The sequence below is a fragment of the Aulonocara stuartgranti genome, assembly GCF_965226115.1.
Source record: "Aulonocara stuartgranti genome assembly, chromosome: 18".
In the NCBI taxonomy this organism is placed as follows: domain Eukaryota; kingdom Metazoa; phylum Chordata; class Actinopteri; order Cichliformes; family Cichlidae; genus Aulonocara; species Aulonocara stuartgranti.
Genome location: NC_138954.1, coordinates 12,908,941 through 12,936,751, shown reverse-complemented (window position 1 = coordinate 12,936,751; position 27,811 = coordinate 12,908,941). Strand labels below are relative to the sequence as shown.

At 38.7% G+C, this 27,811-nt stretch overlaps 1 protein-coding gene across 2 annotated transcripts in view; it reads right to left on the bottom strand.

Annotated features, from left to right (window-relative positions):
* arhgef18a (rho/rac guanine nucleotide exchange factor (GEF) 18a) overlaps window positions 1-23,706 on the bottom strand; it is a 29,836-nt gene extending 6,130 nt beyond the window's left edge. The window contains exons 1-11 of one of the 2 annotated variants that reach the window (XM_082513282.1): window positions 21,618-23,706; window positions 11,017-11,151; window positions 10,757-10,855; window positions 10,252-10,392; window positions 9,580-9,830; window positions 7,744-7,869; window positions 6,889-7,006; window positions 6,484-6,735; window positions 4,982-5,058; window positions 4,677-4,858; window positions 3,159-3,214 (exon numbers count right to left, since the gene is read on the bottom strand). In XM_082513282.1, the coding sequence (XP_082369408.1) occupies window positions 3,159-3,214; window positions 4,677-4,858; window positions 4,982-5,058; window positions 6,484-6,735; window positions 6,889-7,006; window positions 7,744-7,869; window positions 9,580-9,830; window positions 10,252-10,392; window positions 10,757-10,832 (1,279 nt within the window). In that variant the 5' untranslated portion in view covers window positions 10,833-10,855; window positions 11,017-11,151; window positions 21,618-23,706. The remainder of the gene's footprint in view (window positions 1-3,158; window positions 3,215-4,676; window positions 4,859-4,981; window positions 5,059-6,483; window positions 6,736-6,888; window positions 7,007-7,743; window positions 7,870-9,579; window positions 9,831-10,251; window positions 10,393-10,756; window positions 10,856-11,016; window positions 11,152-21,617) is intronic. The other variant, XM_082513281.1, reaches the window with a different exon arrangement.
* Window positions 23,707-27,811: the final 4,105 nt, after the last annotated feature.

Sequence of the window (27,811 nt, the reverse complement as noted above, 5' to 3'; positions counted from 1 at the left end):
CCCAAGCTTTTCACAGAGGGAGAGATAGGGACCAGTGAGTTATTGATGGTGAGAGAGAAATTGTTAATTCTGGATAGCAGTCGTTTAGTGCCGACCAGGAGAAGTTCTGATTTATTGCTGTTGAGTTTAAGGAAGTTGGAGGAGAACCAGGAATTGAGTTCAGCTAAGCAGAGGATAAGGGAGGATGGAGGAAGAGTAGAATCGGGTTTGGTAGAGAGGTAAAGCTGGGTGTCATCGGCATAGCAGTGGAACTGAATATTATATTTACGAAAAATATGTCCGAGTGGAAGAAGGTAAATGATGAAAAGAAGGGGCCCGAGGACAGATCCCTGGGGCACCCCAGTAGATAGAGGAGAAGGCTGAGAAGTGAAGGATTTTAATTGAATGAACTGAGTGCGGTCAGACAGGTATGATTTAAACCAGGCTAGTGGAGTATGAGAGAGACCAATAGAAGCTAATCTGCTAAGAAGAATGGGATGAGAGATGGTGTCAAAGGCTGCACTCAGATCAAGGAGAATAAGGATGGAGAGGAGACCAGAATCAGCTGCCATAAGAAGGTCGTTTGTTATTTTTATAAGAGCAGTTTCGGTGCTATGCAGAGGACGGAAGCCAGACTGGAACTGTTCGTAAAGGTTATTATCAGTTAGGTGTAGATGGACTTGTGAAGCAACTATTTTTTCAAGAATTTTTGAGAGGAATGGTAGATTGGAGATAAATGAAATGGTTTGAAATGGTTATTTAAAAAATCGAGGTAAAAGGTAAATGGATGCAAATAACTTTATTTGCAAAACTTTAACTTTAAAATTGACAATTTATATTTGCATTTAAAGTTATGAAATATGATTCATTAAACATGTTTGTGGTTGTTACAGTAAAAAAAATATAACTTTTTCTACTCCGATTTTATGTTTTTTGTCTGATTTTAGATCAATTGTGTTAATACAGTATGTCAAAATGAAAACATAACTGTAAATTCAGACACGTGAGGTTGTGCTGAAAACAATGATACCAAACACGGCAAAGTAAATCGATTTTAAAGGTGAAATGTAGAGGAAACATTTCATTTCATTTCATTTCATTTTTATTTATTTCACACTTGGTACTACAAATCAAACAAAACAACCACATCTTCTGTCAACAAAACACAACAACCATGTGTGAAAAGGAGCAGGAAGAAGAAAATATTCTTATTAAACCCTGCCCCCTATCTACCATCGAACTTATATCACCGGTGGGCACCAAAAATCAGGAACAAACTAATATTGACATTTCTCTCCGGTCGAATCCCAAACCAACATCACATTCATTCGCATTCTTCATACTGAGTTATCGTTTTAAACATATAACACTTTTTAAAACATTGTAAATTTATACAATTCTTTAAATTATAATGAAGTGAATTCCACAGTCTTATACCCCTAACCGTTGTGCTCATTAATCTTTGTGTAGTCCTGGCTAACTGATGTTTAAAATAAAATTTCCTTCTATTCTCTTCTCCCCTTGAACACATCAAAAATACTCTTTGTAACTTAAAAGGCAAAATATTATTTTTAGCCTTAAACATAATTAATAATGTCCGTAATTTCACTAAATCTCCTAATTTTAATAATTTTGATTCTATAAATAATTTGTTTGTATGTTCTCTATATTTAACATTATGAATTATTCGTATAACTTTCTTCTGTAATAGGTTTAAAGGTTTTATGGTATTCTCATATGTATTCCCCCAAACTTCAACACAATAGTTGATATATGAAAAAAACAAAGAAAAATATAAAATACGCATTGTTTTATAATTTAATAAATCTCTTATACTACCCAAAATATAAATACTTTTGACCATTTTCTTTCTAATATGTTCAATATGAGATTTCCATGTCAAATTCTCATCCACTATTACACCCAAAAAACGAAATTCAGTAACTCTTTCAATCAATTCTTCCTCTATAAACATAATGACTTTATCCTCCTTTACACGATTGCCAAATATCATATATTTCGTTTTTGTCAGATTCAAAGATAATTTATTTACATCAAACCATTTTTTTATTCTTAACATCTCAGAAGTCATAATTTCAACCAAGTCTTTCAAATTCTCTCCAGAGCAATAAAAATTTGTGTCATCTGCAAATAAAATCGAATTTAACCTTTTAGATACGTCACAAATATCATTAATATATAAATTAAAGAGTTTAGGTCCCAAAATAGAACCTTGAGGAACACCACATACAATCTTCAGTCTTTCAGAAGTATTGCCAAAATAATAAACATATTGCAACCTATTCTCTAAATAACTCATTAACCAATTCAATGCTACTCCTCTCACTCCATAGTTATACAATTTAGAAATCAAAATAGAATGTTGTATCGTATCAAAAGCTTTTTTTAAATCAACAAATACTCCCACTGTGTATTTATTATTATGTGTTGCAGATGAAATATCTTCAATAAAAGTCAACAACGCTAATGCCGTTGACCTATTTTTACGAAATCCAAATTGGTTTTCATGTATTAGTTGATATTTTTCAATAAAACTATCAAGTCTTTGTGCAAAGAGTTTTTCTAGCAATTTTGAAAACTGTGATAAAAGAGACACTGGCCTATAATTGTTAAAACTATGCTTATCTCCTGATTTACATCAAAAGTAGTTAAAAATGGTCAATTATACCCAGAGGGTTAAACGTTTTTTTTTTCTTTTTTCTTTTTAAAGTAACGCAATAGTTACTTTTCAAGTAATTAATTACTTTTAGAATATTGTAACTCAGTTACTTTTTTGAAGAAGTAACTTGCCCAACACTGCTTAGCACACAGTGACTCTCGCTTTGTACACCTAACATTATAACAAGAAGAGAAAGGAAGAAGGTCGTTTTCCACACTCTTTGATCTTCCGGCTGGGAAAGGTTGAAAATGCATTTAAAAAAAAAAAAAAAATCTTAAGTAAAGAAGGTGGGTGAGCACAAACCCAAAATCAGTTAAAAACTGGCAAATCTCCAAAACAATTTCCAAAAATGCAATTTTTAAATCTTTTAAATCCCTTTCCTTTATGAAGATGTATGCAGTAAAATCAGGTAAAGTTTCCCTCAAATTAATTACTGCAAAAATGTCACACCGGAGGATTTGCCGAGCACAAAAGTGGCCGATGTTCTCGGCCGGCTTACCTTGAAACCTTTGCAGAGTAGTGATCATTTCATTGTACTGCACCTCTTGCTGATGACTGAAAAACACAGACAACCTACTCAGTATCCACTTTTATGTATCATTTTTAATTAGAATTTATACATTTTTATTTGTACAGGGACGAGAATATGACGTGAAACGTGCCACTTTAACACATGCACAAGTGTCAATAAGAAATAATCTGTAAAATAAATATAAACACTAAGAAATAAATGGGTATGATCTCACAAAGACAACAAAAGCTGGCTGTTGGCTGCTTTAATGCTTTAACGTTCAAGTCTTTAGTAAAGAGACACCACACTTTGATCAGGGAGATGTTAACCAATGGCCAGATTTAAAAACAATTTAAATAATTGACTTGTTTTTAATTTAATAGGAAGGCTTTCACTCACCATGATTTAAGAAAAGGAATTTGTTTTATTTAGAAATAAAATGCATCAAATAAAATCCATCTATACCTTATCCTGGTCAGGGTCAGTCTAAACAGAGATCAACTTCTCCCTGGAGAAACTGGAGATTTCTTCCTGTTAGGGTTTCTTTTCTTCCCACAGCCGCCAAGAGCCATCTCAAAGGGGATTGTGTGATTGTTGGGGTGTTCTGTGTATTACTGTAGGGTATTTACGCTATAAAGCGCCTTTAGGTGACAGTTGTAATTTGGAGCTATATATAAATAAAAGTGAATTAAACTGAATCACTGTCTCCAGCAATGATTCCATCCTGATCTCCTGGAAGGACCCGCCCAAAACATCTCCCTTAGGAGGCTATTTAATCAGTGATGTTACCAAATTCTGAATGAAATGTAACATTTATACTGACTAACTTGCTAACTGGAAGGAAGCCAGAAAGGATCGATGGGTGGAGCGAAGGGTGAATCCCCAAGGACACATGGTCTAATGCTTTTATTTTTCAGGGCTGTGTCCACTTAATACTATACTATACAACTTTATAGCACTTATTAATAAAAAGCATAGCATTATTAAGGCACTGCAAATTATTTAATCCCAACACTAATCATTAGCCAATGAGCTTCCCCTGGATAAGCTTCCCTGTGTGACTCCAATAACCAAAGTAGAATTGATCTTTAATTGAACACATTGATACTGAGCCTGCAACAACTTTTCTAAATCTTCATTCTAATATTTAGAGGTGACTCGAGCAAAACTCAGTCCCAGAGACTAAATTTGGTTACACATTTACACATGGTGACATATGTTGAATGCGACACATGTGAACAGAAGCAAACAGAGAACGCAACGGTGCATTCGCAGGCAGATGATAAAATCAAAATTTATAATAAATGTTTTTGCTGTACATTTGATGATGCAAACTTTAGTTCAGACTGGTCCACCCATCAAGGAGGACCTGGGGTACATAGAGAACTATTGATACTACACTATGGTCATTTTAGTGAGATGACCTCATACCAAAGACTGCACTGGCTTCCTTTTTCCAGAAACTACGTCCGATTTGAACGTTTTTCCTAGAAGCACTCGGCTTACCGTTCCAACGCTTCTCGTATGATGGCCTCCCACGTGATGCGCTCCTCTCGAGAGCCCATGCGGATCTCATACATCTCCGGCAAGCCGACGGTGCGTGCACAAATGAGGAAAATAGCCTTCTCCTCCATGGCCACTTCTCTGACTATCAGTCTTTCAAGGGAGATGACTGGAGGTTTGTTATCCTGCACGAGGCGCAATCATAAACACTGATCTTATTATTAAATGCAGTGAAACCTTTTATGTATAAATGATACAGTAAATGGTGTGTAAACGGTGTCAGCCGTTAACGTTTGAGAAGAACTCACAACAGCAGCAAATACGAACTTCTGGTCTTTCTCTTGTAAGAGGAGCAGCACATCTGACAGCAGCACAGCATGGACGTCTGCAGGGGGAGATTAAAGCTGCTCAGCATCAAAACAACACAAGCACTTAATGCTGTGACTCAACAGGACTGCTCATCATCGCTTAATGACAAAAAAGTAGTTTTGCCGGTTGTCGGATTGTTTCGGATTTTGACAAAAGCCGCACTGAGAAGTCAAAGTGGTAATCCACTGAGCACTCAATCCTCAAAGTTTCATTAAAAATCACACCAGAGTACACACACGCTCACCTCAGTTTACCGTCTGACCTCTGCTGATCGCTTCACAGTCACCACTGCATTTTGAAAACAAGGCGGGTCCAAGTTATGTGTAAAGCATAAGTCTAAATATGGACACGAGTGGAAATCTGTGGGAATCTTCATGTGCGTCACACTTGGCTGAGACATGTGACATGCTCTTTGTATTATTACAAATTCTCCCCCCGGCTGAATTTAACTCTGTGGCAATATCTCAAAGGCAACAGCCGCACAAAGCGAATACGACACTAATGGATGTTGCTGTCAGCACGAGGAAGTAAAACTGTTTCACAAAGCAGGACACACTCTGAACTGTAAGCAGCAGGCTTTAAAGTCTCTATTATGCTCAGAGCAGCTTTGCATGACTCACAGTTCAAAACAATCCTCTTATATTGAGCATTTACGTTCGTTTTTTTTGGGTTTGTTTTATTTTGCTGCTCTCAATGGCTCAAGGCCTTGTAAAAACCTGCACAGGTTCCGTCTTAAGCACGTTGAGTTTACATATAATTAAATGTGCTTAAGACAGAACACAGATAAAACAGCCATTACTAGATCAAAGTGTTTGATTGTGACACCTTTTGACTGTTTGAGTTTAAGTTTGATCTTTGATATATTACATGCATGTGTGTTTTATTTAACATATGCTCCTGCGTTTAAATTTTCATGCGCTTCTGTGCATTTGGTTTTGTTCATTCATTTAAATACCATCAACTTGCTGAGGACTGCAGTTGAAAATGAATCTGTGTGGCTAAATCTTATTTATATATACATAAACACGAATATCATGCTGAACCAAGAGAAGCGGAAAGAATAAAAATGAGGAAAAAAGCCAAAAGCTCAGGTTTCAGGCTTGTTTAACATGAGACCTGCTGGTTTGTGATCTCATTACAAGCTCAGCAGCTCGGCTCGAAGATCAAAATGTCTTAATAAACTATTGTCTCTCTGCACAGTCTACAAAATATAAAACAGAAATTTATAACATATAAATGTATAACTAAGAAAAATAAAAATGAAGAATTTATCACAACAAATCAACATTGAAAACTAACATTTTCATTGAGAACTTTTATCCTTTTCAGGTCGGGACTCAGGAAAACTGACCGGACCGTCAGTCACTGTTTACTTTGGATATTTAGTAAAACGCAGACATACACAGACGCACGTCCACAGTCATTAGAGCTCGTCACACACCTTTCTGTTTACCAGATGACTTGCAGGTGACCGCGCCTTCATGCACCAGCTTCCTGTTGCCCTGAATCAGATCCTCCCTGCGGATGACCTCGCCTCCGTTCAGCCGCCCCACAGATTTTGGATCCAGACGATAACCGATCTCTCTCACACGAGCGGCTTTCTCATAGTCTTTGACCTGAGCGTTCACCTGGGCGATGGTGTTTTTGATGCACTCCAAGGCTTTGCTGAGAGACCTGTGGTCGTCTGTGTCGGCTGTAAGAGCGAGAAATAAACGATCCAACCACATTTATTTCTTTTTAAAACCCTGCAGCCAGCAAGGTGAGCAGATTTCACTAATTTCAGCTTGTAGACATGTTGCTTAGTTAAACACTGAAAGTCTCGTTAAGGTGGCTGTTGAGATTTTACCGTCGATGTTTTGTAGGAGTCGCTCCACCAGCACGGGATACTTTGTGATGCGCTGAGTCACCAACAGTAAGCAGTCGGAGATTCCCAACCTCCGCACCAGAGGCAGCTGACCTATTTTCTTATTTATAAAAAAAATAAAATAAAAACAAAGAAGTTTCATACATTTTAGATACTTGATCAAATTTGTTACTGTATTTGCTTGTTCAAGAGATTACATTAGAGTACCAGATGTGTGACTGCCATTTAAAGAGAAAGTCTCAAACACTGTTTGACAGTAGACAGCAAGACAGAGAAAGTGATACACACAACATGTTGAAGAATAAGAAAAAACATGCCGCTTTGTGTGGTTACAAAGAAATACACTGGTCAAAAACGCTGAAAATACATCAGATGTCAATGAGAAAAATAAATAAATAAATAATTGTACTGGATATCTATGCCGCATCGTTTGATAGGAATGAAAATGATCAACCTGCAGAGGGGCTGAATTCAAAGACAGCCTGAAAAAGCAAAGTTCCATTGCAGTACCTGAAAACTCGTACTTAGTAATTTGTATTAGAGAACGCAGCTGACACAATGGTTCCTGTGACCTGATACTGTAAACACTTGATCTAAATTTAAGATAAGATAAGATAAGATAAGATAAGATAACCTTTATTAGTCCCACACGTGGGAAATTTGTTTTGTCACAGCAGGAAGTGGACAGTGCAAAAGTTATGAGGCAAAAATTAGAATACAATAAGAATAAACAAGGATAAACAAAGGATAAACAAAGCGGACCTGCTCTTGTTCTTCAGCTAAAATTTGAAGGAAATCATTTCGACTTGATGCGAACAGCGAGTGTGGATTTCTTACTCTGTCGAGGGCCTGCAGCCGCTTGTTGTTCTGGATCAGATCTTTGTAGATGCGGTCGGCTTCTAAGTGATGGCCGCAAAACATCCCGTAATAAGCCACCATCTGATCTCCTTTTGAACCTGAAAACTGAAATAATTCAGGGGGGGAAAAAAAAAAAAAAAAAAAAAAGGGATATGAAGGCGTTAATACTAACAATGATGTGCTGAATTCACGCAACAACATTTTCCTGGTGTGTGGATGCTGGAAATAAGAGATTTTTTTTTTTAAAAAGGACATTGATATATGCTGATGTGCTGACTTGCGTTAAGATTTCACAGATCTGTGAGTTTACCTAGAAAACAACAACAGGTGTAGGCGTTTTAATAAACATGAACCCTCTGTGTTAGCATCGAGTTACACTGGAAAAAGTTTTCCATACACTGTGTCAGAAGCAGAGGTTAGAGAACGAAGACTAACATTTCTACTTGTGTGAAAAATGAATATGAAACAGAAAAATTCAGATCCGAGCTTTCCTTCTTGCTTCCCAGCTGACCAATGACTGTAAAAATCATCAGAGGTGTCTGGATTTGCCCAACAACAAATTCAGCTCACAGAGGGATGCACTTAGACGGGCTCTACAGGTTAAGGCCAGTGAGCTCAAGGTCAGTGAGCTCCCAGCCTGGCTCCAGGGACAGCAGGTCTACCTGCTCTCACCTCCGGCTCACCTTTGGGTATTGACCTAAAGAATAAGACTGAGTAATATGAGCAGCAGAACTGAGCTTCCTCTAAATGACACCTCATTTAAAGACAGGGTGAGGAGCTCTGTCATTTGGGAGAAGAGCAGCTAGTCCTCCACACTGATGACAGCCAGTTGAGATCAGGCATATAAGAAGATTACTTATCCCACATGAGCATTTGAGCATTTTTGACCCACTCCCAAACTACTTTGAGGGCCTATAACAGTGTGGCACTGTGTGGATTCTCATTTCTCACTCAGGAAATGTGTTGATAAATGGGGAGCATGAAAAAAAAGTGTGTGTGGGAATATGACGTCAGTGGCATTGCATCGTTCCTGCACGTATTTACTGCTCTTTGTTTGTGGGTCTGTGCCTTCAGTTTTGTCTTGAGTCACTGAAAAACTGCCCTGTTGGGTTGAGGTCAGACTCATTTGACTCATTTGCGCACTGAAGAATATCTTATTTCTTTGCCTTAAGAAAATATTGGGTGAACATCCATTCAGTTTTGCAGAATCGGGCTAAATCTGGGCAGAGTGAAGAGCCCTGCGCGCTTCACAATTCATCCTGCTGCTTCTGTCATCTGTCCAAAAATAAAAAATCTATTTCAGAACTGTGCACGCTCTCGTTAAAGTAAAAGTCTAATCTGGCCTTCCTGTTCTTGTGGTTTTTACCTTGTTATAATCCCTTTTTACCTCCATTCATGAAGCCTTCTCTTGTTTGTAGACCTTGATAATCACTCCTACTGTGACTATCAAGGTCTGTCTGTGGTTGTTAGGGCCTTTTTCAGTAGCTGAGCTGGTCAGTGCATTCCTTTTTCAAGAATGAACCAGACTGTTGGTTTAGCCACTCCTCTGATAGGCTTATTTTTGGAATTGGAATTTCAATCAGGAAAAGTGATCCTTCAGGATGTTGAACAACCTGTTTATTCTCCAATTTCAGGACCTTTTTCCCCCATTTGGACCTCTAATGGCTTCCAGATTCCTGAAAGTATTTTGTGGAAGCTGACCTTAACGCATCACTTTGCGTTGTGTTACCATAAAAACTCTTAAAGCATTTTACCCTCAGGATGAGTAAATAATAAACATGTAAGCAGATACGGCGCACTGCTTTCCCAGCTTACCTGAGAGATGAGGACATCTGTTATCTGTGATATTTGGTAGTTAATCGGGTTTCCTTCCTCCTGACTCTGGTTTCGGCACATTTTGAGGCATTTGAGGAAGTGCTCGTGGATGACGAGTAGGGATTCGATGCCCGGGAAGAGCCTCTTCAGCCGACCCTCTTCTATCAGCTGGGACTGCCTCAGCTCGTGCATGAAGACCCCGAGAAGGATTTTTAAGGTGTGCACGAGGTGCACCTCGGTCTTGATCAATTCTAGGAAGTACATGAAGAGAAAAACTCTTGATAAAATATTCTTCTTTCTCAGCACCAACCACTGTGACTCTAAATGTTTCCCCAATGCAGCGTAAAAGACAGGGTCAGCAGGTCAAAGCAGCGTTCAAAGGCAGACAAGAGAATTACTAATGTCATCGTACTTATTATCACAGCAGAAGTGTGTCTCAGCAAAAGGTCCTATGAGGTAAAGAGAGAATCCACCACCGCTGTTGTAATCATAATTATAGGCATTAGAAAGAGCTCTCAATTCAATGGGTGATTGACATAAGATTCTGACACGCTGACAAACACAGGAATTTATGCGCGGATATATTTTGACAGGTTATAGAAAAATACCCATAAAGAGCAAAACAGCATTCAACATTTAGGCCTCAACTTGATTCAGTATAGCTCAGCGTACCATAGATGATGTCTTGTCTTTTTATTTCCTCTTTGCTCAGGTTCTTTAGGTAGTTCTGATCCACAGTCAGACTCCAGGAGTCTGCCTCCAAATTCTGGGCATCGGCTTCAAGCTCGAGTTGCAGCAGGGTATAATGGGAGTCTGGATGACACACACACACACACACACACACGTTACATGAAACAAGGCTTGTGCTTTGTGGTCATATGAGTGCGTGTCAGTGATTCACTGCTGGTTACACAGGTTTTTTTTGAATCTGCTTTTAATAACTTTTCTTTATATAGCAACAGATTTAGGTCTTTTCCTTATTTATATACAACTGCATACAAAAATATTAAAAGTGAGTAAAACTAAGCAGCACTGGACTGTGTTAAATATATTTATGGACAAGAACAACAAAGACTATAAAAAGGTATTTTCACCCAGGAAGTTTCCACCATTATTTTCCGACTGTGACAGAAGTGAGGAGCTGTGAGCAGCTCCAGGTCGTGCTTGACCGACTGACCTTCGAGGTTGATGGGATCAGTCAAGTCCTCACTGGAGAGCTTCAACCGATCTCTCCAGCTATCGGTCTCCTCCATCTGTGCTAATTTGTCAATTTCTACTGAGTGAAAAGAAAGAAAAAACCCCCACAAAGGAACAACGTCACAAAGAATAACACAAACATCACACAACTTGGAATGTGTGGTTAGGTTTGAGTTTCTTCACTAGAAAACAGCCTATTTATTGTATCAGGAGTAAAACTAAACCTGGGGACGTACACACCTGGGGCTTGTGTTGCTGTAAGAAGAGAGGGGTTGATTTTGGTGTTTTTGGGTGGGGTGGGGGGCAGTCATGCGTGGACCGAGGAAGTTGGCTGAAAGGCCATTGTGGGCTGGGGGAGAAATACTCTCCCCAGGGCTGTGTGAGAGAGCAAAAAACAGTCTGTGAGAAACATGAGCAGAAAGATGAGGACTGCTAACAGACTAAAGTGTCAGGTGGTTAAAACACTGAATCTCTAGCAAATTTGCTACATCGCAAATGTCCCCCTGCTGCTGCTTCGTCACTAGCGGATTGCTGCTGTTACCCACAACTTGTTTGGAAGACTTCATTCCTGTCTGCAAACAGTCGCCAACTACTCTCTGAGCTGCCTCAAAGTAGAAGTGTGCAACTGAAGGCAAACATTCTTCATTTACTCCATTCACTCTATTCTTCATTGCAGATAACCCAATGGAAGGAGGCTTTCGATGTAGTGGTAATTCTCGGCCAGTAATTTCACGTAGCAACAGCAATTAAACCTCAATCAACCGGCCAATCAACCGGTCTCCAGGTCTGTGTGACTGGAGATTAAAGCAAACTACTAGAATATCAATTTAGACAGAAACTTTATGTAGTCAGGGCAACATGATACCGCTGAAGGTCACAGCGTGATTGCTTATTGCCATCCATGAAGCCACAACTTAAACTCAAACACAAGTTTATCATTTTAGGGGAAATAAAGTAAAATATAACTTTATTATTCGGCTCTGAAATCTCTCTGTCCTCAGACAGTTACACAAAAAGACTTCCTACCAAAGAAAAAGAACAATATTGGCAGACAAGTGGTTACAAAACTAATCTAGTCTTGTGTAGAGGGAACTGGTTTAGCAAACTGTGACAACACAGCTCAAGTCAGACCAGCTTTCAGGCTAACTAAAAGAAGAAAAAATTATGCAAGACAAGTGGAGCTGCACAAGTGATGTCATTTATTCAATTAACACAGGTACAGCAGCTGCTTGCACAAACACAGATCAACATTTCCTTTTATTCTTTGAAGGGTCATTTCGCTCAGCATTTTCCTCCTGACTCAGAGATCTGCATCTCTGCAGGGAGATGACTACGGACACATCCTTTTACACTCAGCTTTTCCTCGTCCCTCAAATGACTTTTTATCATATTCTTTTCTGTGACCCCGAGTGACTCATCTGCTTCTAACACTTCTGCCTCGCTTGTTTTCCAACTTAAGCGTGTCACCGTTTCCCTGAGACAAGGGGCGGGGGAAGGGAGGGGGGTGCAACAGAGAAAAGACACTTAAATTAGTGCACAGAAACAAAAGGAGGAAAAAAAGTATATGGGGGCCTGCTGGCTGGCAGTGTGCGCATGCTAATGGGTGCTTAAGTGTCAGCGACAACAATCTACTGGTCTTTGCACACACCTACATGTGTTTAATCAGCAGCAGCAAAGCCTGCTGGAGGTCTGACAAAAGAATGAACAACGCAATGAAGAAAATGATGATGGGAGTAAACGTCAAAAACAGTCACAACTTTAGCAGCAAAGATCTGTATTTTACTGGTTTCCCACCACACCCAAGCTCAAAGCTTCATCATTTCACCCCACAGTTTAAGGAGGAAAGGCAGCAGCTGTTCAAAGCCAGACACACCTAAAGCACACACACACACGTTACTATGACACAACTCATAAACACACATAGCTCTCGCCTGCAAACTTATGTCTTTTTTTTTTTTTGGTAAAACAAGAAGAAATCTAAACTTATACTTGCAGCACACTCTTCAAAGAAGCAGTTTCGGAGCCTCAACATTATTCTTTTGGCTGCCATCATGTTATTTATTTGTAGAACCAGAAGTGATCTTTAGGATACAGAGCTACAGCATGAGCCAAGCAAGTTAGAAGTTAAAGGCGGTGTACCTACCTATTTACTTTGACTGTCTCTAACATTTTATATATCAGGAGATAAGTATATTTAACAAAAATAATCTGGAAATACAATCTAGGATGAACTACAAAATGGGGCATATTGCACTTAATTCACAAAAAGTCAAAATACAGAAGCATTGTGTGGAAAAACTCAGTAACCCGTTACTGCTTCCACAGAAATTAAGAGTGCGAGACGTAGGTCTGCTAATAAAAAGCAACTCATTGATAATAAGCAGGTGTTAGCACCTCTAAAAAGATGTTTTTGCTAGCAATCTTAAAGAACCAATTGCTGCTGCCCATCAATCTGGGAAAGGCTATAAGGACATTTCTAAACAATCGAACTGCATCTTTCTGTACTGCAAAAGATTATTCACATGTAATAATGTGAATAATAATAATAATAATAATAATCTTAAGGTCAGACAGTGCAATGCTCAGAGAAACCGCAAAAAAAATCCAAGAGCTCTCTCTCAGACTCTGGAAGTCTCAGTTAGCATGTTAAATGTTAAAGTTCATAAAAGTTCATGACAGAGTAATTGAAAAAAAAGACTGAATACACTTGGCTTGTTTGTCAGGTATGCCAAGAGAGTGAGTGCACAGCTGAGGTTTGCAAAACTGCATCTGAACAGATGTCCTTTGGACAGCAGAGATGTTTGGCTGTAAAAAAACAAAAAACCAAACACAGCACATCAGTAGAGAGCTGAGGATTTGGGCACCTTGCAGTCACTGAGTGCACCATGATGTATACCAAAGTATTTTAGCGTCAAAGAGTGAGGACATCTGCCCAACCCGGTTGTTCAGTGATGACGCGACGAATCCTACTTCCGGGTCTAAAGTAGTCTGCGTTTAATATGGCTTTTGTGTTGTTAACATGTTTAATGTTTTGTATTTCCTTCTATTTAATCTCAAAAAGCTCCTAAAACAGTCAGTGATCCCTGTTGACCTCCCTCTGCTTTTACCACTAATCATTTATTTAAGCTCAGTTTTTAAAACCTTAGGATGTAACTGCAGCCCAGCCCATGCAGCAGTATATGAATGACTAACCTCGTATTGTGGATGGATTATCTCAGTTGTTCTCCTGGCTGAAGTTTGGTCCTTTTACAGCATCCTGCCATGCGATTACATTTGTTCCTGACCACCGAGAACACTCACGGTAACTTTTATCGAGTGGAAAAAAAGTTAGCTTGTTTATATTATCCTAACATAGCTGTGTCGCTAGCGGTCACGTAGCACATCATTATATACCAGCTAGCCCAACTTCAGTAACCCTACAAACGTCACTGCTGTTTAGTTTTCTGTCTTCATTTATGTTGGAAGTGATAGCAGAGCTGTACGTTTGAATTTGTTTCCAAAACCCCGCAGTCAGGACATGCTATATTGTATTTAGATAGAAGCTAGCGAGCTAACTCCCTGCTAACTTCTAACTCCGTTAAATGTCATAAATTCCGTTTTCATGGATGCCTGGATGTTAAACTCAATTGTTACACCTGGTAGAGCAGAACGCTGATCATTTTATTAAAGATGAAAGACTTTAGACAGTTTTTCAACTCTCAGTAATGCCATAGTGATCGTTTGATATATGGACCTGCAGCGGAGTTTAGACCCAGACATGGCTAGTGACGTCAGACTGAACAACCGGACAGCTAAAGGCTGACTGAAAGTGGGTCATGAATGACTGACAGAGTCAGTCACACTGATTCTTAGGTTTTATTTTCAGAATCCAGAGCTCAACCTTATTGAAATGCTGTGGTGGAACTTTAAGAGAGCTGTGCATAAACGAATGTCTGCAAACCTCAATGAACTGAAGCAACATTATAAAGAGGAGTGGGCCAAAATTCCTCTGCAGCGATGTGAGAGGCTGATACCATTACTTCAGGTTACTGCTGCTGAAGGTGGCTCTACCAGCAACTGAATCACACACTGCATCTGCATATTTGTTTATTTTTTGATTAATAAATTGGATGTACATAAGATGTAATCAGTTGTTGTTCATCTGAAGTTGTATTTACTCAATTTACTCAAGACCAGATAAGGGCGAGATATCTTTTATGATGTCCACATAAATCAAAACGGTTACAAAATAAACCGAAGTGAGAATACAAAGACAGCATCATGCCTTACTGTATCATGTTACAGCACTTTCTTTAAAAACCAGCTTTTAAGCTGCATGGCATATGGTTATCCATGTAGTGGCTGTATCATTCAACAGCTCGTTGAAGACAGAAGCCACACCTCAAATGATTCACCCACATGGGGCGGAGAGGGAGCAGAGCAGCATGAAATACAGGTCGTTCTCTGCAAGGAAATAAAAACAAAAAACAAGACTGGCAAGTCTGCCGAGTATTCTGCAGAGGACAGAGACGGGAAAATACTGGTGAATGACGTGTTTGAAGAGTAGCTTTACTCAGACTTACAGCAGCATAGCAACAGGAGGACTTCTCCTGGCAAGACAGCCCCAGCAAGGCCACCCACAGCTCAGAGCCAGAAGAGGCCACAAATCCAGTGATCCATTTGCTCTTGGCCCTCATAAAACCCAAACAACGTACATTTCACACATAACTACAGTAGAAAATATGATCAGAGAGAGAAATACTGCAGTGCTTGCTCTCTTGTGCAGCCTTGACACACAGTTTACTTATTGACTAGAAACAGGGTGTTTTTAACTCCACTGCAGTGTGCTGTAATCGCATGCCAATGTGTTTCTGTCAGTATGAAGAGGTGAATCTGACCTTTACTGAGTCCTCAATGTGAGGCTGGAGCAAGAGCATGTGTCTGCATCGTGGAGTTAGAGTCCCGGATAACCCAGAGCACGGCTAAACCTTTAAATGTTACACCAACCTCAAGGCCTTCAGCTCCATTTGTGGTCTGAATTTATAAGATTACAGACGTTTACTGTATTTTCTCACCATTTCAAGCTGCTATTGGTTCACCTGAATTCATTAAAGTGTGTGAGACTAATTAATAAACCTTAGAAACCTTAAAGTATATTATGTGCAATTTTTAATACTTAAATATACTGTAAAACAATATAAAAAAACAGTAGACCGATTATGCTGCTTTAACGCCTTTCCAACACTCATCTGCAGCTCCCTTAAATGTCAACAAAAGGCCCTTTTAGCCGCTCCATTATTTTCTATAACAGATGGATTACTATAATTGATTGAATAGACTTTACTCCGGGTGCCCTTCCTTCACTAAATCTCGAGCCTGTAGTGGGACCTGTAGTACAAATGACTGGTGGGCAATACAGCCGCTAATCATCCCATCATATTTCAAGAAAATCTGTGATAAAGATAAGATTGACGATATAGAAACAAAAATACTCAACATTATCAGTGCTCACAGCATTTATAAGTGTAAGTAAATGAAAGGCCTTTTCTATTCTTCAATGAGCTACTGTCATTGATGACTCACCTAATACCTAATTTTAGGTGTGAACCTACTGAAATAGCAGCAGCATTACAATGCAACAGTAGGTCAATTCAATTTGACCTTCAATTCATGTGCGGAGGAAACCAGGCAGTGCTCGTCACCTGGTCTATGCCATCTCTACAGTGAAGCATGGTGGTGGCAGCATCATGTTGGGGGGGGATGTTTTTCAAAAGAAAGATTTATGTAGCAATATACAGAGACGTCCTTGACGAAAACCTGTTCATCTTCCAACAGTATATAAAACAGTCTCCGCAACTCTGAAAGTCTATGTGGCCAACAGCAGACAACATTATGCCCATATCGTGGCCTAAACCAATCATGAAGGTGCTGCTTAGAGTAGCTGAACACGCCGCTGAAGCATCGCAGCACTGACTCCGTGCTGCTGCTGTTCGATCGATTTGTGTGTCACGCGCATCTCTGCATAGATGCGCAGAAAGGGGAAATAACGTAGAGAATTCCCAAGATAATCCAATAGTGCACGGCGACACCTGCACATTCCACCAATGTGCTAATGTTCCGCCAAAAAAAATCCTAGGTTGGTACGACCAGCCGCAACTCTGAATGTCTCTGTGTGGTCAACAACAGACACACATTATGCCCATATCTTGGTCTAAACCAATCAGAGATAATCAAGGGCAGAACCTCTCAGATGCCCATGCCCAAGGTAAGATGTTCAGATACTGAGATGTTCAGTTCGAAGCCTTTGAGGCACTTTTAATTTTGACTTTCTTTTTATTTTATACATCTTGAGATATTTTGAGTTTAAATTTCAGCTCAGTGAAACACTTTAAGCACAAGAACTTTTTCAGTACCGTATTTTTCGGACTATAAGGCGCACTTAAAATCCTTTCATTTCCTCAAAAGTGTACCTTATTGTTGGAGCATTACGGCTAGCGGACCTAAGAAAAAAAAGTTAGGCGCACCAGTAAGGAGTGGCTTCAGGACCACTCTAAATACCCCCGGGTCGCCCAGCCAGAACCCAAACTTGACCCAGACTGAACATCTCTGGAGAGATCTGAAAATGGACCTTTAGAGGTTCTGCCAAAAAGAATGGGAAAAACTTCACAAAAAAAACTTGTAGCATCCCACTCAAAAAGACTTGATGCTGTAATTCAATAAAAGGTCCATTTAATTTATTCCATTTTGGAATACGGCTGTAAACATGACAAAATGTGCTGCTTGATGTCACACAATAAGATTGAAAAAATATTCGCTTCCTTGGATTATTATTTTATTTTATCTTTTAAACCAGCTGCTTAAAGCCCTGCTTTTCCAACATGTAAGCGCATCATCCACTGTTTGCACTTCCTGTCATTATGAAGTGCAGCTAGCTGAATGCAGCTTGTAATGCTCAGCAGATTCATTTGTTTACATTTAGGCCACACATCACCAGCTGATAGTATCGCCTCCTTTGTAGCCTCGGTGTACGGTGTGTTTTTGCCCAACAAGTTTGTTGTTTCCAGTCTTCATCAGGAGTGGATTTCTTACATACTTTGCAAAATTCTGTGCTTTATCGGAAATTGCTGAAGTAGCTCCCTTTTTAGATACTAAAACGTCATCGCAGGGCAACACACAACTCTTGCTATCAGACACGCCTGAGCTTTTTTCATTGTTGTGCAATACTGTAAATTTAGGCAGTTATCTGATACAATGGCTAGTACTGCCTATACCAATACTTATATCTTATAAAGTCAGCTTATGTAGGCGAGAGCAGTGTGTCATGATTTATGAGATGAATCATCAGTTTGCAAATTTTGAAAACATTTTCATGACAACTAAATCAGTTTTTTACTTTCCACAATTTGAGGTATATATTTTCATTAAATAATAATAATAATAATAATAATAATAATAATAATGATAATTTGTTAACACAATTCAGTGGACTACATACTAAAGGTAGAGGATAGAAACAAAGTATTGATCTTATCGTGCCGATATTAATTTGATAATATCAATATTTGGCGCTATCTACCTACCTACAGTGCATACTGGGATATATAAACACATGATGATGTGAGCTTTATATCACGTAAAGATGTATTAATGATACGGTACAAAGCCCTTAACCCTTTAGAGCCGATCGGAGCGGGAACGCTCTGTTATGCGTAACTATTTTTAAATCCCAGTAGCACTGCAACCACGTAAGCTAGCGCAAAAATTTTTTTTGCATATGAAACCGGAGGAGTTGTACTTACATCTGATGCCATCAGCTTGTCCTCGGTCACGGTTTCCTTCCACATAAAGCTTTGCAAAAACTGCATAAAAAGCGCTTGCAGGAACAAAAACATAATATTCCAGAAACACGCTTTACCGATCTGATCAGCTGTTCAAAACACTTCCTACGTTGGAATAGACGTCAGCGCGAACTTTTGCATTTCCGCCATTACCTGCCCGAAACCGGAAGTGACGTCATTTTCGCGGAAATGTAGTCTTTTTTGCGATCAGGGCCTCAGGGCCTATACTGCTCTTTTTAAAAGTTATCTTTGACTTTATGACTTTCTGTGTCGTTTCTGGGATTCTTAGGACTCATATTGCACTGCTGGAAATAGTTTATTTTGATGCATATGCTGCTTTTTTGCAAATTTGCAGTATAATATTTATTTTCATTTTTCCTGCAGTGTATAAAAATTGGTGTATTTCAAAAATAAAACTATGAAGACACTCAAAATAAATTTCCTGTGGTGGGAAACTATTTTGTGCAACTTTTTTGTATTTACAGTTTTGAGGGATAAGACTCTTAAATTTCTCTAACTACAAATATATGTTAAAAAATCAAAAACGATTTTCAATTTTTTTGTAGTTTATTGCACTTTTTTGCAATTTATGTAATTACTATGCACTTAATGAATACATATTATTAAAATCTGGGCTATAATGGTTGTATTGATGTATAGCAACTTGAAATGCTCCCAAAAATGGCTCCACAGCATGTAAAAATATAATATAAGCTCTGGCGGACTTGGTTCTATGGTAGGTCTTAAAGGGTTAAAAAGCACGTTAACATACCCAGGATATTTTTTCTTCTGATTCAACCATGAAAAGTGCTTTACAAACCCAAACATGGCCGCTAACAGCTGCATTTTTCAGTTTGAGTGCAGCTAGCCAAACAATACAGAGTGAAAGTGGACAGTATATCTTTGGTTATTTAACATAAAACTCATTGTTGCAGCCAGGTGCAGATCAAAAATGGTCTTATTGTCCTTATTTTCCTCTGAGTTACCGATTCTGTCACTAGTTAGCCAACATAAACTAAGTCTATTAGTCACAACCAACCACATGACGTAGTTCAATATTGACAGAAATGGCGATAAACATGTTTTTAAAACTTAAACTTTAAGTATTTATTTCTTAAATCCAGCTTCACAGTGTTACATCTATGTCAGTGTTCAAGAGCAGGGCTCCATGATCTAAATTTGCCTTTATATGATTAATGTTTCACGTCCTCTTTAAAACCTAAATAAATAATAATCACATCCTGCACAGACATCCATCCGGTTGTCAAGTGATGACGTATGAACCCTGCTTCCAGGCCCAAACTACTCTGTTTTTATTAAGGCTGTTGTGTTTTTAACATATTTTAATGCTTTGTATCTTGTTCTACTTAATCTGAACAAGCCCTTAAAAAGTCAGTGATTACTGTCTGCCTCTCTGGGCTTTTAATACCACTAATTATCTGCAGCACGTAACTACAGCCCAGTCCTTCAAATTCTCAAATCTTCACTTTTAAAACCAGCAAAAATTGTCTTCAGCTCTAAGCTTTATGTACACAAAAACTTTGAAAGATTAACCTTTCAGTGAACTTAAACTTGCGGGTAAATTTGTGACTTCTATCATTTAATCCAATTTCAAATGCTTCAATTTTACTCAGATAATAAACTTAATATGCCACTTCTATAATTTTCCTGCTACACCTGAACTCTTTCAGATCTTAATATGATCTAAATATGGCCACTTCTGGCTTCAAAACCCCCAAAATGGTAGCCAATAAAACGCTAGACCTGAGGCTGCGAATACCAAAACAAATGGTGTAATGACGTTGCAATGGCTACTTCCATCTTTCGTATACAGTCTATACTTCCAACTAGAACTGTTAAGCTTTGTTAAGCAGATTTAGATTTTTCCTTTTCTGATTATGTTTGGTTTGTCTAAAATTCTTAGTTCAAACTTACATCTAAAGTTTTAATGGTTTCAGACCTGCATAAACACGTCTATCAGAAATATTTTTCAGAGGCATTATTTAAAAACCACACATACATTGTTTTTATTTTTACTGTTACAAGTTATATGCTTACATATACAACTAGCTTCTTAATGCTCTGTATTTTTTTGTTTTCTTTTTTTAATCAGCCAAGGTTTAAAAACTTTTATGACTAGCCTACATTTCAGCGGACACCAAGATTTATCAGCAATTGTAATTTAGCTGACACTTGAGGTTTTTCAGTTGTATATGATTAAATTTATGGATTTCAGATACATTTCTTATTAAAATTTACTTATTTTTATTTTATGTTATTTTGGTCGACACGTCCTGATTTTAATATATGTGCAGCTGGCAGAGCTCTACGTATCACTCCGCCAAAGGAAAAACGTTCCATTCCTGTGCGTTTTATTGGTTCGACGTTGTATATGAATATCACTCCGCGTATGGAATAACCCTATTTTTGTACGTTTTTAACGGTTATGGATTAATGTCACTGCGTAGCTAGTGACTTGACACCCCAAAAGGAAAGTTCAGAGAATACTCTTAATTTCATAGGATAGTTACACATGATAATTATAAACTCTCGAACTAAACTCCGACTACATTCTAATGTGAATGTGAGGTATGACAAGGTAAATTTAATTCAGTGCGTATGTTATTGAAGAACCTGTCATAGTGAATCTGCTTTCACCGAAAGGAACAGAAACAGGTGTAAAGCCAGGAGAGTCGAGAGAGAAGGGAGCGCCAACAGGTGACTGAACACGTATCCCAACCTTGTTTATAAAGTTTATGACTCCTGTTTTTCCCACTACTTGGCATACGGAGCTGAAGTTATGCTAATTTAGCGACCAAATTCAAGACAGTCAAGTCGAGTCAGTTTTCCTGCTCACGTCTTCTTAAAACTTTCTGCGTTCGCGACGCAGCGTTGCGTTTTACGGGGTTAGTAAGCTAATTTAGCTTGCTAACGCAATCCCTTCATGCTTGTTAACTACTTCTATCCACTTGATGCTCATATGCTAAACAATAATAGTTAACTCCGAGAACGGTTTCATCTTACCTGCTATTGAAATGAAGCCGAAAGAACGAGAAGACAGGTTTTCTGTTATTTCCAGGTAAAGGTAAGCGAGATCAATCTTATCTGTCAGCAGCGCCCGCTAAAAACAACAAACAGAGAGGATGTCTCCGAAGGAACAAGTGCACAAATAAGAAGGAAAAAAATGGAGCTGATGAGGGAGGGAGGGAGGGAGGGAGTGTTTTAAAACAAATCCCAGCCTCTTTTGTGTAAACCCTCCTTCCTCCTCTAAGCATTGTGGGAATGTGCTGCTTCAGTAATACCTGATCTTCATACAGCAACTACCTCTTCTCTCAATCCTTAAATTAATACAGACAGCTGGCATCTGCTGCAGTTCACCTTCCCAGTAAGAAACTCTGGTAGCCATTTTTAGTGAAAAACAACTGCTGTGAATAGTTACATGCTTTTATTTTGGCAAAAACAAGCACTTGTCCTTTGTGTAGGTTCAATCAGGTGTTGCAGGTAGGAGCTCAGCTAGCATAAATGAGACAGCATTTCTTTAATTTATTTTGCTTGCTAAAGCAACTGTCTTGAGGGTGTGTGTCTGTGCATTTTTGGTAAGCTAATACTAACAGAAGTTATACTACACTCAGTGTCTAGAAGGTATTTTGGACAGAGGACAAGGAGATTTGGTGGTAGAACAAGGAAATTCAGTAAAGTTTTCAAAGGAAGAGCTCAGCAAAGACAAAATGAGATGAAGGGAGTAGACAGGGGTGGTGGCAAAGGAAAAGGCATATAATGAGTTTAATGTGAGCCTGGACACTAAGGAAGGAGAAAAGGCAGAGATCGAGCTGAAAGGATGTGCAGCTGGTTAGGATGATTGGATGGAGATGGAAGTGTACTAAGGAGTGAAGAGAGTGTGCTGAGAAGATGGAAGGAGCACTTCGAGAAGCTGATGAATGATAAAAATGAGAGAGGAGGAGAGAAGGAAGAAAGTTAGTGATGTGCAAAGAATTAGTATAGAGGAAGCAAGCGCTACAGTGGTTATGGACAGACTGACAGATGAGGTCAGACAGGAGTCTCCTAGGAATTACCTATGATGTTTGCAGATGAGTGATCTGTGGTGAGAGTAGGGAGCAGGTGGACGAGAGCCTGGAAAGGTGGAGATATTCTCTGGAGAGAAGAATGAAAGACAGTAGAAGCAAGACACAATACATATGTGAATGAGAAGGAGACAGGAGTAACAGTGAAGCTGCAAGGAGGAGAAATAGTGAAGGCAGATAAGTTTAAATTTGGGGTTGACCATCCAAAGCAACAAACCGTGTACAAGAGAGTGCAGGCTGGGTGGAGATGGTGGAGATAACAACAAAAGTAAAACTAAGGTTTATGAGATGATAGTGAGACCTGCTATGATTTATGGTTTGGAGACGATGGCACTGACAGAGAACCAGGATGCCAAACTGGAGTTGGTAAAATTGGAGATTTTCATTGGGAGTCACCACGATAGTCAGGATTAATAATGAGTACATAAGAGAGGCAGCTCAGGTTGAGCGGTTTGGAGACAAAAAGGTATGTAGAGGTACATGACAGAGGAGGGATAGTGAATTTATTAGACAAAGGATGTTGTAGATGGAGCTCCCAGGAAGAAGGAAAAGAGGAAGACCACGGAGAAGATGGGTCTAGTGATGGAGAACATTCAGAGGGTTGGTGTAACAGAGGAGGATGCTAGGGACAAGATGAGGTGGAGGTAGATAATCTGCTGTGTGTATAGGGAGCAGCTGGAAGAAGAAGATTGTACCACACTCAGAGGCAACTGTGGTATTGTAGCTGGATTTAGTATTTTGTATTATGTTTTGTGGAAGTGTTTACATCAGGGTGTGGTGTTGGCAGGTTAACCTGCATCTGAAGACCTGTATATTATTTCCCTTTATGATAAAGGACTTGATCATGTGACCAATCTCTAACAGAAGTGTTAATCCATGATGGACTGAGCATTTCTTCTCCACTTGTTCCATATGTCCCTACTACATATTACTAACTTTTGTCTACTCTGTCTCACATTGATTGATTGTAGGTATTCTTGTTCTAATACTGCAGGATCTGTAATTAAAATATAAAGGTCCTTGAGGTGGCTATCATCATCAGTTGGTACTATTAATAAAATTGAGTTGCAATGGGTTGGGGTTTGTTGTTGTTGTTGTTTTCAAGCAAACTACAGGATAAAAGCCAGGCTCTAAAAAAATATCTGTCCTGTGCTGTCAGGCTATTGGTGAGAGCTGGGTATGAATGTGCCCAAGTTAATTTACTGTATGTCTCTCCCCTACTCTTCCCCCAAGCTTTTCTGACTTCTTTTGAGTGTATCAAATAAAGGCTAAAAAGCCCAAAAGAAAGGAAAAACATTCAGTCATTTTATAGTGGAAGAAAAAAATGTGCCTTTTAGTCAGACTTTTGAGTGTCAAGACTTTAATTCGATGTTGACAATTGGGCCTTGAAGTATTAAGGAAAATCAAAATTAAAGGCTTGTTTTGCAAAATATCATCACTATACTTTTAAGAACCTGCCTTTGGTATAAACACTGACAGCTCGGGTCTTGAAAGAAAATAATTAAGCTAAACCTTAAAAGTTAACCTGCACAGAGATGTAGTCAACGGGTTCATACTTCAGTTTATAGTGTATTTAGTGACCGCTGTTGGTCCAAAAGAATAGAAAGAAACAATACAAGAGAAGTCCCCTGGATGCTCAAATTGAGTTCCTGGATCCAGAAGCATATCTGTATCAGGATCAGTTTGTAATATTTTCTTGCTGTCTCTCATTTTTCCCAGTGTATTTTTAACATTGGTCTGTTTTATGTTGATAAAGTTCTTCCAAAACTTTTGAATCCACACCAACTCCACAAGTTAATCACTATGCTGGGCCAAGCCCTGTGTTAGTAAACTTTTCATACAAATCCACCAATTCATGATAATAATAATAATAATTTTTTAGATGATCAGATGTGAGGCCACTGTGTTAACCTCTGCGCCACTGTGTCGTCCCAATGATGATAACATAGCAGCGGCAGAAAGTTGAGGTTTTGAACATCCTTGAACTGCACTGAGCAAGTGAAAGCAGAGTTCTAAGAATTCCCCAACACATCGCTCTGCTGCTCCTATCATCTCGTATCCCAGAAGATTTGGTCCAGAGTTTAGTTTCATCTTTTCTTCTTGGTTTTTATTTTATTTTCAGTTCAGGTTACCTAAACTTAGTTTCCAGAGTGAATCTTTTAGTTAATTTTTTTTTAATAGTTTTAGTCCAAACATATATTTTAGCTTAACTGGTGATTCTGAATTGGACATAGAGACAGACATCATTCACATCTATTTGTCAACACTTTCATGGGCCATCAACCTATCCAGGGTGGACCCTGCCTCTCTCTCTGTGGGACCTGAGATGGACTCCCAAATGGTTAAATAAAAATGGATGATTGGATGGGAAAATCCTAACTCTAATGATTTTTATAATCAGCTAGTATATTATTAGAAGGTGTTAAAGTTTCTCAGAGTTATACTTTTTAGTACCAAATTTCCTATTTCTTATTCTGTCACAATCCAGTGAAGCATAATGAGGAAAACTCTAAAATAACAAATTTTGAATGTCTGTGTAAATTCTCAGTCATCCAGGTTATGTAGCCTAAGGAGCTTAGAAAGATAGTGACTGGTTTCTTCTTCTACCTAAGTTTCTAGAAGACGTTTCACTTCTTACCTGGGCAGCTTCTTCAGCGGCTTCTTTAGTTCTAAAAGAAAAAAAAAAGAGAATCCCAACTATTTAATCTCTAGTGAGAGTTGTCCTTTGAAGAGGGTTGTTGACCCACATGTGCCTCACCACAACCAAGGTGTGAAATGTCTTCAAGAAAGCCCACACACCTTCTTTCTAAGCTCTTTGGACTACAATGACCTGGATGACTGAGAACTTACACAGAAATATTGCCTCGTACTTTGGGAGGAAAAAACTGCAACTGTTGCTTTAATATGAAAGGGAATCAAGAAAACCAACGGACTATAGAAACTACCTCCACTTTAACCTAAGATGCAGACAAAGCCGACTTGTTCCCAAGAGTTTGTGCCTTGGATCCACAGTCGGGACATAGAGCTGAGCTGATTTTATGGAGAGCAACAAGACTTAGCTGCATCATCTAAAGGATAAAGGTCACACTTTTAAGGATGCTGATGTTCACACTTTGGACAGAGAAGACAGATGGTTTGAAAGAGAAGCGAAAGGGGCCATCTGTGTCCACTGAATGAAAAATCTTTGAACAGACTTTGCAACACCAACTGTCTGCCACCTATAATGCAGTTTTGAGATCCCTCACCTGAAACTTCTGTTGATAATGACCGACGCCTTTTTTCACACCGTGGCTCATGTGGTGAGCCAGATGATCAATAGTGACAACTCTTAAGGGACAACTCCCACCAGGGATTAAATACTTGGGACTCTCCACATTTTGGTTTTAAAACTGAAGAAGCTTCATGGATGAGAGGTGAAACGTTTTCAAGAAACTTAAAGAAGTCCAGTTGCTTTCTTTCTAAGCTCCTTAAACTAACTTTGAATGATTTCCATCAGTTTCAGAATGCTAAGGTATCATAAGAGAAAAATCAGTTTGGGTTTTGTCCAGCAGCACTACCTCAGGAAATTATCATAGTAGCTTCAGAGGGATTTGAGTGTATAAGCAAGCAAGACTTAAATGTGACTCTCTTCATTTCCATTTAGAAGCTGTTTTAAGGGATATATTCTGAGTGAGTGAGACACCACAGAGTTACAGATTGTTTCACTAGTGCATGTAACCTCAGCTTAGCTGTTAAACTTTTAAAACAGTACACACTGAAAGCTAATTTAGTCACATCATGCACTGCATCTGAAATGTTTGTATATGTAATGCTGTGGAGAATCCTGTGACATATATACAGTGATATGCACTAGGGGGCGCCATTTCACTATCAACTGTGTGGAAGTTCAGCTTAATTGATCCTATCCTGCAGGCCCAGATATAACAAAACAAACAACAATATCCAGTAAACAACAAAACACAATTCAGTCTCAAGTACAGTTTTACATTATTTAGCAGATCGATCCATCCATTCATCCAACTCAGGGTCACAGCATAAGCTGTGAGAGGCAGGGTGCACTCTGGACAGGTTGCCAATATGCCACAGGCCTAACAGAATCACCATACAACCTAATTCGATGTCTGAGGACTGTGTGAGAGGAAGCTGAAGTACCTGGAGAGAACCCACGCAGACATGGAGTAGAAGTGCCAGGTCAGCTACACAGCACTAACTCATGTACACTTGATGCAAAATTTTACCTTCCAGCTATGAATCTTGGTATCAAAATGTAGGTAGAAAGAAGTCACAGACCATAGACTGGTGCCTTTTTTACTACTGTAAAAATGATATATTCCATAATAGTGACACTTGGAAAAAGTGTAAAGTGGATTTGGTTAGTTTTTACTTAAGCGTTAACTGTTCCCCCATCAACATTTTTTAGTATTTGACAAACTCACTTGTAGCCCTAATGAAGTATGTTTCGACATATTAATATATAACATTAAAGACATAGTTTGGCAGCCATTCTCCCAAGGAAAGAGAAGTAGGCTATACAGGGAGAGATTATCCTCAAAAATTTCTGATCCATACCTAATCATTTTGTTCTAGAAACAGGCCTGAAATATCATAAACCGCTCAGTTCAGAAAAGAAACAAGGATTACCCTGGTGGGTGTACAATGGGGAAAGAGTCCTGAAAACTCCATCTGGCTAACTACAGTAATTACTTAGTACCAGCAAAAATGCTGTACAAAATAATTCTAACTGCAGATTTTCATATTTTGAGGGAAAAACTGTTGAATTGCTTCAGTAACCACACAAACAATTTGATTTTGATGATGTAAGGTGGCAACTTTTTTCAGATTTGGTTGATCTTACATGTAATGAGAATTCACAGCTCTCTACTGTCATTTGCTTTGAATTAGAGATGGCATGATACCACTTTTTTATGTCCGATACGATATCATAAATTTGGATATCGGCCGATACCGATATGAATCTGATATAGTGTTTTTTAATTAAAACTGTTTTTGTAATATCTTGCTGCATTTTGTATAAGTTCAAATTCAAGTTAAAAACAAACAAACAAACACTAAAGCTATTCTGTTATACCTGTATGCAAAAAAATACAATGTACCCAAAATATTTCATAGTGATAT